The sequence below is a fragment of the Paramisgurnus dabryanus genome, chromosome 24 (assembly GCF_030506205.2).
Source record: "Paramisgurnus dabryanus chromosome 24, PD_genome_1.1, whole genome shotgun sequence".
In the NCBI taxonomy this organism is placed as follows: domain Eukaryota; kingdom Metazoa; phylum Chordata; class Actinopteri; order Cypriniformes; family Cobitidae; genus Paramisgurnus; species Paramisgurnus dabryanus.
Genome location: NC_133360.1, coordinates 2,355,412 through 2,372,011, shown reverse-complemented (window position 1 = coordinate 2,372,011; position 16,600 = coordinate 2,355,412). Strand labels below are relative to the sequence as shown.

General features: G+C 36.6%; 2 protein-coding genes across 2 annotated transcripts in view; one reads left to right on the top strand and one right to left on the bottom strand.

The window, feature by feature from the left end:
• LOC135748239 (uncharacterized) overlaps window positions 1-16,600 on the top strand; it is a 180,797-nt gene that overhangs the window by 150,954 nt on the left and 13,243 nt on the right. The window lies entirely within an intron of this gene.
• On the bottom strand, window positions 3,191-14,930 carry LOC135748080 (uncharacterized). The gene is made up of 6 exons (XM_073813613.1): window positions 14,787-14,930; window positions 10,019-10,345; window positions 9,587-9,928; window positions 9,251-9,367; window positions 7,119-7,430; window positions 3,191-3,501 (listed from the first exon to the last, which is right to left on the bottom strand). The coding sequence occupies exons 1-6, from the start codon at window positions 14,824-14,826 to the stop codon at window positions 3,191-3,193; spliced, it is 1,449 nt and encodes a 482-aa protein (XP_073669714.1). The 5' UTR covers window positions 14,827-14,930.

Genomic DNA, 16,600 nt, shown 5'->3' with positions numbered 1-16,600 from the left:
AGAAAGTTGTTCTAACCCCAATCCCAAGCGACAATGGTAAGATAAACAATTGAATAAACAATACTTGAAACTGGCACGAAAAAGAAAGTCGTGCCACGGACACGTGAAAACGTGTCACTTAAATGCTCGAAACGTTTCGAGCTGAATTCAAAATCAGTCTCATTCCTATCTTACCATATCTGCGCTACTCATCTGACCAACGGTGAGCTCGAACTGCTTCACTGCAGAAGCTGCCTTGAAGGCTCCGCTGAGGGCTTAAACCAGTAACGAGCATTTTGATTGGTCGTTTTTGTGAACATATTCTTGCTGCCCTCAGAACATGTTTGAGTAAGGAAAACTCCTACGTGCAACTGTCTGCGTCTGCAATCTCTCTCTCTCTCTCTCTCTCTCTCTCTCTCTCTCGCGCTCTCTCTATTGCTTACTCTATCGTTCAATTATTGAAGTGAAGTGAGGTGAACTTCACTCTCCCTCCCACACTTGCTCTCGCTGGATAATTGATACATGTACATTCTCTAAAACAATGTCATCACCATTACAAAAAGTTGTTTTAACAAAGCATTGTTTTGAAGTAGGACCATACTGACTAAACAAACCAAATTCACTCTATTTTTTGTCTTTTCTACCTGCTCGTTTTTGAGAATTTACAAGATTCTGATGTTTTATTGAACATGTTTTGTCACCATCATGGTGATCAGTGTTTCCTTTAGTTGGGTAGTTGGACTCTTTTTTTATACTGTAGTGTGTGTGCTTGATGATGGTGTTTTTTAAAACACATTATTATTGCACCAAGTGTTTGTTACCAATGCAACTTGTGGCTTCACATTAATTACATTGATGGTCAGAAGTGATGATATAATATAACTGAACTGAACTAACAACACAGATAAAACTAGGGATGGCTCCCGCGAAACTGACGTTTCGACACTGTGTCGAGATCCCGAAGCGTAAATGTTTCGAAACACTGCTCCGAAATGTGATTCGAAACACCCATGTCACGTGATGAAGTGATTCGAAACACCAAGCGGTGCATTTCACAAGTTTTTCGAAAGGTGGCGTACCTGTCGAATCTGCTTCGAATCTTTGACAGGGTAGGAAACAAAACTGACAATACCTCATAGATGCGTTTTGGCAAGATCAAATACTATAAATTACTGAAAAGAAGTAATTTTTCCTCATATGTATGTAACACTTAGGCTACTTAAAAAAAAATGCATGCCAGCAACAAGTGTCCCTTGTGTGAGAATGTTTTCAAAGGCTTGAGAAATTATATGTAAAAAAGTAGCTGGTTGAGTTTATCAACACAGAACAATTTATAAATGTGAATAAAGATCTTTATATCTAAACAATGTGGCATATTATGGCTTGATATATTTTATGAATCTCTTTTTATTTATTTGGTATATCTCTATTCTATTTTTTTTTTCATTAAATAGACCCGAATAGCCTATAGTTATCGACAATTGTGATCCTAAAAGCTCATGTAGTTGTCAAACAGATGTTAAAACAACAACAAAAACCATTTTTTTATAATGACGTAGCGCATGCATTTCCCAGGTTCGATCCTAAGATCTACGAATGAGAGTCGAGAGCACTATCCACTCTCCCATTCTATCACTTGTGTGTCAATCAAACAATATGTGGGATATAATTTGTCAGCCCTCGTCTAAAATCTTGTCAAAGCTGCTCGTAAAGACATGCAAACGACCGCTAGGTGTCACTGTGGAGGCGGTTTCGGATTGATGTTTCGAAGCCTCGAAACATACGGCACAATTGATTCAACTGTTTCAGTGCTTCACGAAGCCTCGCTCTGCCCACCACTAGATAAAACATCATAAATTAAGTTTAGAAGTAAACCTCTATCTCAGTTTTGTTTGGAGCTACAATAAACATACTTCGGTGCATACTGCTGCCTACTGTAACTGAAAATGAAACCTCGTGGCTGTAATCAAAAATCTAAAGTCTAGATTTTTTTGACACAGATGCAGACATCAAGAATCAGCTCATGAATCACAATGATGGTGATTTTTCTAAATGTTGCAATGCATTGCACCAGCGTATTATAAAACTCATGAGTCCAGAGAGTGTCACCACTGTTGTGATTCATGGGCTGATTCTTGATGTCTGCATATGTGACCATGAAATCTGGACTGTTAATTGTATATAAGCGCTTCCAGTGGTGGTATGAACCTAAATAATAAGTTGGATGTGACACCTCAAATCAACTGAGAAATTGAGACAATACTACATGGTTTACAAAATTAATTTACAGACTTTACATATGTGGTATTACTCTTGGTAAACTTTCAATGAAGTTGTAAGATCCACATGTGAGTTTTGTTTATAACAAATTTTCCTTGCAACAAATAACATGCTTTAGCAAACACTCATATGAAGAGTCAAACTACCCAACTAAAGGAATCACTGATCGTCATTATGGTGACAAAACATTTTCAATAAAACGTCAGCATATACATCTCTGTTAATTAAAGAGAGAGAGAGAGAGAGAGAGAGAGAGAGAGAGAGAGAGAGAGAGAGAGAGAGAGAGAGAGAGAGAGAGAGAGAGAGAGAGAGAGAGAGAGAGAGAGAGAGAGAGAGAGAGAGAGAGAGAGAGAGAGAGAGAGAGAGAGAGAGCATTTAAGGTGGAACTTTATCTATGAGCAGTGCTGTGTTTTTGAACACACATTCATATATAAAGATTACATTATTTTATCAGCTTTACAAAATTTTTCTACAAAAATACACGTGATGTTTATGTTTTTTGACTCAGAACTCATAGACCACATTTGTATAAAATGTTTTTGTATTGATTTCCCGAACCCCTTTTGGACGTCTACCTGACGTCCAAGAGGGGTCATAGTCAGACGTCCAGATACTGTACCTGATCTGCACGTTGTATAGACGTACAGATAAGGGCCTGGACCAACCGACCTAATATAGACATGATCTGCACGTCGGGGAGACGTCTCATGTTTGGTGGGAAACATCACAGCCTCATCCAAGTACTGTTAGTAATCTTGACAGGTGTGGTTTAATACGTACAGATAAATTCAATATAAATCTGTATAATTAATTTAAAAAAAAATCTATTTACAAATGCATGTTCATCTTATGCATCTTGGCTCAAAGTTGTCAGGAAATGTGTTTTCCTTCCATAGGGGGCTGCATTTCTTACAAACAAACTGAAACTCATCTACTCACCAGAGAAAGCAACATTGAATATTTTATCTTTGGTCCCGCTGCTGTTCTTGATCTGTACTTTATATTCTCCACTGTTTTCAAGTTTGATGTTTCTGATGGTGAGATCTCCGGTTTGATAGTCAATTGCCAGTTTGTCTTTAAATCTCTCATCACTTTTATATAATGTAGTTTTATCAGTGCCTCCAATGTATTGAGCTATAGGCATGTCACCAAACATCCACAGTATCACTTCATCTTTCTGGATTTCAGCAACACAAGTGTCTAAAGTGACAGATTCCCCCACCTTTCCTTTTCTGACCCTCGCTTCATTTATAACAGCAGCACATAGATAAGAAAAACACAGATCAACATCACATCAGATCAAGTCAATGTACTGGAGAACAACACAGGTTATATTTACAATAAAAATTGCGCTAGATAACTAGAGAAGCCAGAAGAGTGTCTATAGCAATTTCTGAGAATTATAGGATATATCCCATACAGCCAGAGGTGTAAAATCCATGTGCCATGAGTAAAAGTCCTCTCCAGTATTTTGTTCCAGGATCTGCTAATTAGCACAAATTTTGAGATGGTCCTCACTGCGGAACACAACATCCAGGGGGCGGGGTTGGATCTAGATCCAACTCCACCCACTTTATATACTTTGTTCCGCCAAATGAACGAGTATATTTGTGTTGTTGCAGCCTGCAATTAGTTGCAACCTGTGGTCACCAACGTTTGCTCTTATCAATTTAAGTGTACGTTTGATTAATAATATAGTTGAGAAAGATTCATAATTTAGAAAGTATCACAGTTAGGTGTAAGGGGAGGTAAGGACACGTTCCCGACAGTTTGATATCACTGAAGGGATTTATTTGTACATTATCCCACTTATTACACAGCTATTCCTATACGAGTAAATATAAAAACAAATTCATTTGATATCTTTTATTAGCAAATAAAAAAAGGTAACCATCTACGAGGGAAACCTGTTTCCTAATGGCTGTAAGCAAAGACGCGTTAAAACAAGTTCAAAGTCCATACAAGAAAAACATTCAATTTATTAATTTCTAAATAACATGCCATAGCCGGCCCTATATATTTTAATAATTATGCATATTAATACTGTATCCATTAATAGGTCTTAAACTGCATGTGGTAAGATTACTCGTAGTAGGCTTACCCGAAATGTTTTACTCCAAAACATTATAGCAAAAAACTTACATTTCACCCTAAAAGCACTACTTTTATTGTAGTCATAAGTAAAGTTAGTTTTTATGTCAAAATAATAACTTAATTTAGTTACGACTTAATGCGGAAATGTTAACGCAGCAACACGTGCATGACGTGTCTTGTGGTAAAACTGCCGACCAATGGGATCCTTGGATCGGGATCCAGCTCCGCCCCAGGATCTAAATCCAACCCCGCCCCCTGGATGTTGTGTTCTGCAGTGAGGTGCTACTGCAAATTTTCAGCAGGAGGTGACCTCCTGACTCGTTGGTTTTTTAAGCCCTCAACGAAGCCTTCAAGGCAGCGCTGCCTGGAAGGCCCTCCTCGTGCCCCGAGCGTTTCAGCCAATCACAGCACTGGTGCTAGATATCGAGCCTTCCGCAAGCTTGTGGCAGTTCGAGCTCACCATTGGTCAGGTGAGTAGCGCAGATATGGTAAGATAGGAATGTGACTGTATTTGAAATCAGCTCGAAATGTTTCGAGCGTTTAAGTGACGTGTTTCTGCGTTTTCACGTGTTTCACTGTTTTTGTGCCAGATTCACGTATTGGTACAATTGTCGCTTTGGATTAGAACCTTCTGTTACATTGAATGACATCCTCACTCTAACCAGAAGCGCAAACATTTTAAAATTCTGACAGAAAACACAACCAATGTTTAAAATGTTGTCCACATTATGCCATACCCAATTTTATCCCAACTGTATCCCAAAATCAGACGGAGACCAGAAATCTAACCACAATTCCATGCAACAATTGCTTGAAAAAAGAAAAAAAAATGAGTAACCAATACTGACGCTGCGTCCAAAACCGCCTACTTCCATACTAGCATGGCAAAGTAGTGCTTTTTGCATACTATATAGTATGGTAGTAGGCGATTTCGGATGCAGCATGAAACTGGCACAATAAAGAAAGTGGCGCTGCGAACATGTGAAAACACAGCAAACACGTCACTTAAACGCTCGAAACATTTCGTGCTGAGTTCAAAATCAGTCACATTCCTATCTTAACATATTTGCGCTACTCACCTGACCAACGGTGAGCTCGAACTTCCAGAAGCTGGCGGAAGGCCCGACATCTATAGCACCAGTGCTGTGATTGGCTGAAACGCTTGGGGCACGGGGAGTGCCTTCCAGGCAGCGCTGCCTTAAAGGCTTCGTTGAGGGCTTAAAACACCAACGAGTCAGGAGGTCACCTCCTGCTGAAAAACTGTGCTAATTAGCAGATCCTGGAACAAAATACTGGAGAGGACTTTTACTCATGGCACATGGATTTTACACCTCTGCATACAGCAGACAACTCTGGGTCAAATCCTCTCTGGAGCTGCCAACTTCAGCACAGATCCGGCCCAAATCCGTCTGCTGTCTGAGTAATACTTAAGCATTATCCCTCGAGTAGGAGTGTAGTATAGGTCTATATCATCACAGCCAGTATTGCTTTTATACATTGGTTTGACAACACACATTTGAAAAAAGAAAACTAGAGAAGTTATTTTAAAAGCCACTTTGTTGGGGAACTACTCTCTTCCGCCACGGATTTGAAGGCCAGAATGACAGGTAACCCTTTCGGCTGTGTGTTTTGAATGTCATAATAACTCAATAGACAAAATAGTTGTTTCTTAATTTTACAGTTTCTTAGTCACAAAGTGTAATTTTAAGACTAGTTGAGTTGAGAATATATATGTATAATATTTGTAAGACGTGTAAGTATTTTGTGTCATGAAACTATTACTTGTTTTTTATTCATATGAAGTGTTTGTTGTGGTGTTATTGTTTTGGAAGAGGTAGAAGTTTATAAAACAATATTTATATACTACTGCTTTTCCATTTAATCTTATCGCTGTACGAGCACTCGCTTTATTACTGGACTTTGTTCTTGTCAGTACTATATAAAACAGTTTTTAAGAGATATTTTTTGCATGCTGCTTATAAATATATCAGTGGGGATATATCATAACGTGTTTTAATAGTCAGGTCACCATAAAATAAATTATACATTTTTTCAAATTAAAAAGCTGGAGTGCTTAACTGCAGTTCCAAACTGTGTTTTTGCATCATTTTAGTGGTAGAAGATCACACCAGAGAAATAATTATTTTCATTGCTTTATTTTAAGTGTATGTTAATCATCTACACGATGTGACATTATTGCACATAACTTTACATACCAGATCGCTGATCTTTGACAAGCATAGGGATAACCACTTTTTATTGGGATTCACAGAGTGATTCCTTCATCTATGGATCCCTGGTTTAAGGGGGGGGAAAGGCCACATTTGAAGGCTTCTATATGAAGGAGCCTTCAAATTGCCTTCAATTGTGGCTTTGGAAGGCCACAGCCCCTGAATTGGGATGCATCAAGCCTTGGCTATCCCAAGATGCAATTTGCGCCCATGACATCTGGATATTTTGAAATAAACATTCAAAACTGAAGTTAAATAAAAGTGCATATTTTGCAAATTAAAGGTCCTTGTGACTGTTTTACTATTATAAATGATTTTTTAGTGATGTGAATTAATATCATTAAAGTGACACAACTCCCCACATAGGCTAGACCGTCTTATTTCAGTTCGCTTTGTAGCCTTGAGAGGCTGCCGCCTTCAAATATCGAGCATTGCCTTCAAAGTCTGCAGCCCTTGAATTGGGATGCACTCAAAATGAAGATTGTGTTGGATTTACAAACATTAATTATCGTTACATAGATTTGAGCTACTAACCTCCAAGATAAACATTGAATTTAGAGATTGATGTTCCTTTGCTGCTGGTGATCTTTACTTCATAAAGTCCAGCGTGTTCAGCTTTAAATTTAGTGATTGTAAGAGATCCAGTCTCACGGTCCAGTTTCAATCTGTCTTTGAATCTCCCATCAATAACTTCATCATATATAGTGATATTTTTGTCCTCGATTTTGGCTATGATCTCATCATCTCCATATCTCCACTCAATCACAGCATTTTCCTGTAGTTCAGTAATATGAGTGTGTAAAGTGACAGATTCTCCTTTCACTACTGATATTGACTTTACTTCATCTATCAAAGCAACACATAGAAGAGAGAAACACAGAGAGAAAAATAAATATAGCTATTAGTTCTTACCAACTGTTCAAATCAATAAACATCTTTCAGAAATAAAATTAACTCAACAATACGTGTTTAATATAAATTTATAGATATTTAACAAACATCCTTCTCCACAAGTGCATCCACAGCACATTAACATAGTCCTTGGCAATTCATAATAAAATATAAGGGTGGAGGTGCTTTTCTTTGAAAAGTCAAAAAATAGTATTCCAATGTTAGATTCCTACAGACTCTGACGAACGATTCATGTACTATGAAGCGGAACCATAGGTTTGTGCAAGAAACTTAACCTGATTTACAACATTTCAACAGATAACAAAAACTGTCACCTAAATCACCTTAGTACCTTAAGACTAAAATAGTTTATGCTCAATCCTGAACATCCACAGATTGAATTTACTTTTACATTAAATCAATTAAGCACACTGTAAAAAATAAAAAAGTTGACTCAACTTACATTTTCAAGGCAACTTGCTGCACAGCTGTTTTGAGTTTACTCAACTCTTGGATGATGTAGGTCACCTAACTCAATTTACTGAGTAATGTCAACTTAAACCAACAAGTTGAACCAACTTAAACTGATTAAGTAATAAGTACATTTCTACGTTTACTCAACTAGTGACTAAGTTGGGCAAAGAGTAATTTAGTATTATCCAAATTCAACTAATCTACATGTTTTGGACTGTGTGTACACAGAAAGGTCTCATAAACAAATTCTTTGTCTGACTTAGCTCTTGCTTAAACCAAAGACCTTTTTGCTGTGAGGCAACAATGGTGTGCGCTAACGCATTGTGCTGCCCTCTACACTGATCACACTCTTCTCAATCATGGCAACAATGAACAAACATCATTCTTTCAAAATTACTCTAAATACAACATATAACTAACATTTACAACATAACAACATAAATATAGCCAGCAAACATTAAAACAGTAACCTATTAAAGTAAATATTAACCAAAGAAGTGAACATGTCGCAATGCATGCTGGGAACCATTCTGACCATTGTTTTTTTAAATTGCTTGTTCAGATTACTCAGTTTGCCAAGTTGGGTGAACGAATTGGACAAAAACTTATATATCTAAGTCCAGTCAACAAAATAATATTTGTTAGCTGAATGATTATGCTTTTCTTATTCAGTGAACACAAAATAATGAATTGATGCCCTTCAACAAAGAAATCTTTTAAAAGTTACTTAATTTTCTTTGTTGAATGAACATTTTAAAGTAATTCTTTTACAGTGCAGAACTTAAATTAAAATATAGACTATAAAAATAAACAATTACACCTAAGAAAATTGAATCATTAATATCACATTTTTCTGTGTTGCCGCAATCTGAGAACACATGTAATATTGGACTTTACACAGACTTTAAAGGTTGGGCGTCTTCTCAGTAATTTTCCAAAGAGGTTACAACCTGTTTTACTTCATTTTTTAAAAAACAAACATTCTTGCCTTATTGGTATGTACATCACACACATTTTCCATATAAAACCATCACATGCTAGACTTCCTACTTTGGCTGACTGTGTGACAGGAATAAATAAGCTTAAAGCTGCTTGCACTTCTTGTGTCTGTGGGTTTTATGCTCCCAGAATCTCGTAACTGTAAAATTAAAAAAATCCTGGTGCAATGGTCTGCACATCTTTTGATTCAAGAATTATTTAACAATCATTTTCTCATTTTTGATGGAGGTTGCGTTTATCGGCTTTTGCATCTGAGCTCTTCACTTGTTTGTTATTGCTGATCAACTGAAGATTAAACTTACTTTGAAGTTCAGAGATCCTGCGCCGATACAGAATCAAACCAGCAGCAATAACAGCAGCAATAACCAGGAGGAAGAAAACACATAATCCTGCTATAACACCTGACGACAAACCTGCTTCTGTAGTAATAAAGAGAGACAATTAGATTGTATAGACACATATTCTTGCCATAAGTTGCAGAAAAGTTTGATAAAATATTTAGTTTCACATTTTAATTTTAATAAATGTTTTTATTTTGAACCCTCAAATGGTGATTCTTCATGATATGGTCTGAATTATTGAATTATTTAAACAAAACTGAATAATCATCTTTACTGTGAGAGATTTGAGATACTCACCCTTGACAATAACACCGAATGTCTTGTATAAGGTCTGTTTGTTGCTGCTGATCTTTAGTTGATAAACTCCAGTGTGTTTAGTTTTGCTGTCAGTGATGATAAGATCTCCAGTATGATTATCCAGCTTCAGCCTGTCTCTGAATCTCCCATCAGCGTCTATATATGAGATCTTATCATCCTCCATATCAACTTCAGCTATGAGAGCCCTTTCATCGCCAAACCTCCACAGTATCAGATCATCTCTTTGTGTTTGAACATTACAGGGTAAAGTAACAGATTCACCCTCAGTCACTGTAAAAGATGCCAATTCATTTGGTCCAACTTTAATAACAGGAGGAGACTCTACAAGAGACAGTAACACAGACAGATTAAGAAAGCTGATTAATATTAATTTGTGAACCAAACATCCTGACAAAACACATTTACACTCACCAATGACAGTAACAAAAAATCTTTTGTATACTGTTCCAATGTTGATGTTGATCTCTGCTTCATAAAGTCCAGAGTATTTGATCTTCATGTTCTTGATGGTGAGATCAGTCTGACTGCCTGATATCTGCAGTTTGTCTCTGAATCTCCCTCGTGCATACCAGATCTTATATTTAACAATTTCAGCCAAAAGATCTTTAGATTCACCTTCTCCAAACCTCCACCAGATCACATCATCCTCCTGTAGCTCAATAAGATCAGTTTGTAGTGCGACAGAATCTCCAGCCATCACTGTCACTGACTTCACCTCATCTGGATCACCGAACACACCTGCTGAAAAACAGAGATCAATATTGAGATACACAAATGCAGAGATTAAAGGTTCATTGCATCTCTAGCAGATTTCTCCCTACTGAAAAATCCAGCTAAGACCAGCATAAGCTGGTTTTAGCTGGTCACCCAGCTTGGTTTTTGCTGGTATAGCAAGCTGGTCTAGCTGTGTTTTGGACATCTTTTAAGATGGTTTAGCTGGTCAGGCTGGAAGACCAGCTGACCCACCAGCTTTGCCAGGCTGGGACCTACTGCCACCTTAAATCAGCTAAAACCAGCTACCAACTTTTCATATGGTCTTATCAAAAACATCCCTTACGTCTTTGCAGGACCATTTACACCTTATCAGGTATTTGTTGAGGTTCAAAAGAGGCCATAATTGAAATTGTTGGGATGCTTTTGGGGGAGTTTGTCTCTACTAAGAACAAAGGTTGATATCAAGAGACATTAGGAGATTTAGAGGGAAATTTAGTTATGATATCATAATGCAATCTTAAATCAGATCCAGTCATGGCACACCAGCCAGACACTACACCACACACTCCCTTAACACTAAACTCTCCCTACTGAAAAATTCAGCTAAAACCAGCATACACTCTAAAAAAAATCTGTAAAAAAACGGACAAAGTACTGTGTAAATATGAAGGAATTTTCCGTATTTATGTTTTACAGGCGTTTATCCGTTTAAAAAAAAAACATGTTGCATTATGGGTGCAACAACTGCAATCTTTCACTTTTGCCTCTCTATCACCATCTCTGTTTGAAACCTAAAATTACAACTTGCTTGCAGAGTTCTTTTCTAACATGGATGATGTTTAACTTCTAAACAAATGCTGTCACAACAAGATACAAGTGTTCAACTATTCCAGCATCGACAAATGTGATTTAGTAGACAAATCTTCTTTCTGACGTGATGTGTAAGTCAAATGGATATTTACCACAACATTTATCACATTAAATTTTTGTGGTTTAAAAATTAAACAGTTTGTGTTTGTTGTAGATTCATTTGAAGTCACCACTATGGTGATTAGTGTAACACACTTGAAGGAAATAGCAAGCGTGTGATTTGGTTGGATTCTTTTATTCAGCCAGCATCATTTGCTACAGCTCCGTATCACACAGTACAACAAAACATAACACTGCCAGTCTCATCAACAACTCTCACTCTTCGGGTTTTTCCCCGGGGATTTTCTCTGGCTTACTGCCACACACTGGACAACCATTGCATTGCTGCATACTACAAATATACATGCATGTGCTGAATAATTAACTAACCAATTTTTAATCAAATAACTATCAAATAGAAATGACAAAACTATTATGGGGGGGGGGTCTAACTTTTAACTACAAATTATATTTAATAGTTTTTCCCACATTAGTGTTCCCTTTAGTTAGGCTTTTGTCCCTTGACCTCTCAGAACTGACTCTGCTCTTTTAACATTGCAACAGAGGTTTTGCTTGTAGCAATTACAACTTGTTTGTTGCTTGAGCATGGGATAGTGTCTATGATGTCATCTAAGCTTGGTTGTTTTTATGTTATGCTGCCTAGCATTTAAATATGATATAAGAATAAAGAACTGAAATGTATAAGACTGACACTCTATGCTGATCTAAAAACACATTGTATTGAATAAGATTGCTGCAAATGTGTCAACTGTGGTTTTTGCTTCAGAGACATCAACACTTTGGAAACAAATCTCAACAATGGTGAGAGTAAATGTTAAAAAAGAGTTTTCCACAATCTTGGTACCCAGCATGCATTGCGCAACGAAGCTTTGTTGTTGATTGTCACCATTGTTGCGTTTCATAGGCGGATTGAAGTGTCCCTAAAGGCTACGGACAATGTTCTGTAATTCTACGGACAGTGTTCTATAAATCTACAGAATGTATGTGAACATAACGGAAAAAGTACCGGTAATTTTCTGCCAGGACATTATCCGTTTTTTTACGGATTATTTTTTTAGAGTGTAAGACAATGACGCCCCCCGCTGCACACTAGAATCTCAGAAAAAACAAGCGATTTCAACCGCAAAATGTACGCTTTTAAATGTACAAAAACTGCTATCTCATGCATGGAGAGGCTTCTTCGTGATCTCAACGAACAGATTCTGCAATAAAACGAAAATCAAAAATTAAAAATAAAACTTTTCCCATTTTTTCTTCGAAACTTGTGCTGCCGACTTGTGTCACTGGTTTCCTTGATGGGTCAAATTTATGGTAGATCTGTACCAGCAGTCCAAAAGGTTTAAAGGTCCACTGTGTCAATTTTGCGGCTTCTGGTTGTGAATTGCATCAAGAAGCTCAGTCCACAGATCACCCCTCCGTTTTAAAACACATAGAAATACTACAATAACCGCCACAGGACAAACATTTCATCGTCTGAGACAGTATAGTGACGAAATAGCTCTATATACAACAATTTGTTTGTTTAGGGCTACTGTAGAAACATGAGGGCACCTTCCGGTGTATGTAGATAAAATGGCCCTTTCTTTTAGTAATAAAAACAATACAGATCATTATGTAAGGTCTTTATACACCACTGATAATATAGTTATGTATATCACATCTCCATCCAGAGATCAGTAGTGGCCACTGACTTCTTTTTGCGAGGGCGCACAATGCGAAGTTCGTCACAACATGTATGTAGCCCATCATATGTGTGGTTCTTCAGTTCAAAATATGTGTTCGCCGTGTCAAGTAAACCTGTGTGCATCACATATCTAAAGTGCATCACATGTCTAAAGGGTTTATGATGCTCGCATTTGCCAGCCCTACTGAAAAATCCAGCTAAGGCGAGCATAAGCTGGTTTAAGATGGCAGTAGTTGGTTTAAGCTGGTCCTCCCAGCCTGGCAAAGCTGGTCAACTTATGCTGGTCTTAAGCCTATTGGTAACATCTTTTAAAGGACGTCACATTTTCGACGGTGCTGTTTCGATTACCTATTTTACTACCGCCCTATTTTAAATACAAACTTTGAAGGCGGGTTCATGTGTTTAACGGAACGTAAATTACCGGAGTGTAATCTCATATATCCTTACATGTTACAATGTAAATAGTCCTCAGAATGTATAGTATATTCTATTACCAGACGTTCATGCGAAATCTGATGTAAACAATAGACTATCTATATTTCATGGATTATACGCATTTGTGGACAAAATGGTCATTGGATTATTCACACATCTGAAACAGACTGGATTCGACTTGTGATTCCCACAAAGGTAAAAAGTCCTGTTTATTTTTGCATGTTGTCACCCGGACTTCTTTCACAAAATACTACATATGATGCTAGAACATCTGTATCTCAAAACGGCTTTACAGGGGGTATGGCTTAGTTAGATGAGATGTAAATGAGTTCTATTGTCTCAATAAGTTATTAAGTTATAGCATATTACAACAACTTACAATTAACTAAGAGTAATAGTCAACTTTATAATTGTTAATATTCTGAAATAAGACAGCCGGCATTAACACACCATTGCGATACCTCCAATTGAAGACGTTGTTCTGCAGGTTCGTCGTCTTCATTTTCATCTCGCTCCATTTCCGACTTTGGCGCGAACATATAAGGCTGGATAGACAAGTCTTCCGTTGTTGACATTTTGTGAATAACGAGTAAATAAAAAGTTTCTGTGCAGCTAGATAATCGTATCTCTGCCATAAAACTACAAAAATGGCTGAACGGGGTGGAGTTTAACCGAGTGTCACCTCTGCAACCTGGAGAGGGGCAGGGTATGACGTGCATTTAAAAAGACAGTACCAAAACGAGTTGCTCTCAGATGCACATCAGAAAAGGGGTAGAAAGGGGGCCTGTGGGGCTATAATAATGAGGAATTCAGACCCAAGCATTGCAGTTTCGCTTTATATAGACCACAAATAGATGATTTATATGTAAAAAGGACAGATTTAAAAGCATGATATGTCTGCTTTAAGGCCAAATGTTTGATTTCAATCTTTGAAATGATCTTAGTCAATATTTAAGATATTAAAATGATATTTTCAAAGAATGTTCTTTGCAGTATATAGAATGAGTTTATGTAGTAAACAGTAATCGCAACAAGCAACTTTAAATGGGTTTTCACAGACAAGGTAATATTTGATGAAATGTCCCATTGTTTCAGTACAATAGTATTTTAGTACAGTCTTTCTATGAGGAAAATAAAACTCGCAATAATGCCATGTGTGCTACATAATTAAAGCGATAGTTCACCCAAAAATGAAAGTTATGTCATAATTTTCTCATCCTAATGTTGTTCTAAACTTGTATAAATTTCTTTTTTCTGATGAACACAAACAAATATTTTTGATAAATGATATGGTAAGCTGACGGTACCCATTGAATTTTTATAAAATGTGTTTTCCCCAATGTATAAGATTAGTAAATGTTTACTGTTTTCAAATTGTGAAAGTAAAAGCAAATAATGTTAAAATGAAACACTCACCACACACAAGAAATAAAATAATGATTGTGAAAGTTTTCATCCTGCTGTTTATTCCAATTAGAACAGATTAAATGAAAATATTCAGAGGAGATTAAGAACGGATCTCATCATCTGTTTTATGTCATTATTAACTCTAGCCCGGGGATTTACTTTCTCTGCAGTTATTCAAAAAACAACTGAACCAGATTATCAAGTTTCTTCAGGAGGGGGCGTGTTTATGGTGTATGACATACTGTAAAAGTACTATGAGAGTGATTTGAAAGCTCTTTATAATAGCGGAGTATCAAAGTAAAACATTGGATCAACTTAGAAAAATTCTTCAATTGGTAACACCTAAAATATTTTAGTTATTTCAACTTATTTTTTAATTTAAAGTATTTTCCACTTGCTTGTTTAAACAACTTAAATGTTTTAGGTTTTACCAATTGAAGTTGATCCAACTTTTAATTTTTACAGTGTAAGTGCAATTTTTTTTCAGCACTTCGACCTCAGCCCGCAGTAACATCATCACTCCTGTGACTACTCCTCTCGCTCAAACTTCATCAGTATCACTGCGCCTGAGGTCCAAGTGCTGCAAACTATGTGCTCTTCCCCCATACAATATAGTTGCATCCCAACAGGAACTCCTAACATTTAAACCCAATTTACTTTAATAAAAAAAAAAACTCTTTATTTTGAAAAACTATATTTTGAAGTCAAACTTCAGGACATGTCAGAGCACTAAATAACCTGTAGATTGATAAATACATGAAACCAGAAACACAACGCGTTATAAGAAAAAATATTATAAGACCGCTTTAGGAATTTACTTGGAATTTACTTTAATTTTCATGGTTGAAAACAGGTTTTTGGACCTACACGCGCAAAATTATTATGAAAAACACAATATTTGTCAGCTCTAATAAGGGTTACGTGCTAAAGATGCTGTTATAGTTTGTAATGTTGTCAGGGTTTGGAGAAAATTGCTTTGTTACGTTTGTCCCGCATTACTTTCGCCCCGGTTTTCTCCTATCATCAGAATTAATAAATGCTTAATATGTGCTTATTTGTTTTTACACATTCACTTTTATTTGCAATATTTCTTTATTTATACATTTATTAATTTATTCTTAATTGTGACAATATGTTAACAAAGTAAACTAGGCAGTAATTGCAGGATTGTTTATAGTTTAGCAGCGCCATCTAGTGCTTAAACATGTAAAAACATGCTAATTGAAATTATTTCATGTGTATTTACATGTATATCAACATAAAATTTCAATTCAATAAACCAGCATACTCATTTTGTGTCCAGATTAATTAATTAATTTATTAAATTATATATAAAAACATTATAAATGCATTCGATACAGACACTGACCTGAGAACAGCGTCCCTATGATAAACACATACATGTACCATATGTTTACAAAAACATGCAAATGTATATTTTATAGTTGTGTAAAATGTGTAAACTAGCAAGTTTAACTCATATCACTCAATAAATAAATGTTTTACTATAAATATTTTAGTGAAATAATAGAGTTTGGCTGGTACAATCTTAATCAAAATTAGTTGACATTAGTAGAAATTTGCGAGGAAACCCGTTGCACTAAATCATTTTTTTTTTTTTTGTAGTGGGTAGCACTGTTGCCTCACAGCAAGAAGGTCCCCGGTTCGAGCCCCGGCTAGGTCAGATGGCCTTTCTGTGTGGAGTTTGCATGTTCTCCCTGTGTCAGCGTGGGTTTACTCCGGGTACTCCGGTTTTCTCCCACAGGCCAAAAACATGCAAGTTAGGCAAATTGGAGATACCAAATTGTCCCTCCCCCAACCTG

Coding starts and splice junctions, on each gene's coding strand:
- LOC135748080 (XM_073813613.1), bottom strand. CDS start 14,826: ATGAAAACTTTCACAATCATTATTTTATTTCTTGTGTGTG. Junction 9,929..10,018: donor ATTTTTTGTTACTGTCATTG/GTGAGTGTAAAT, acceptor TGTCTCTTGTAG/AGTCTCCTCCTGTTATTAAA. Junction 7,431..9,250: donor CAGGATCTCTGAACTTCAAA/GTAAGTTTAATC, acceptor TTGCTTTGATAG/ATGAAGTAAAGTCAATATCA.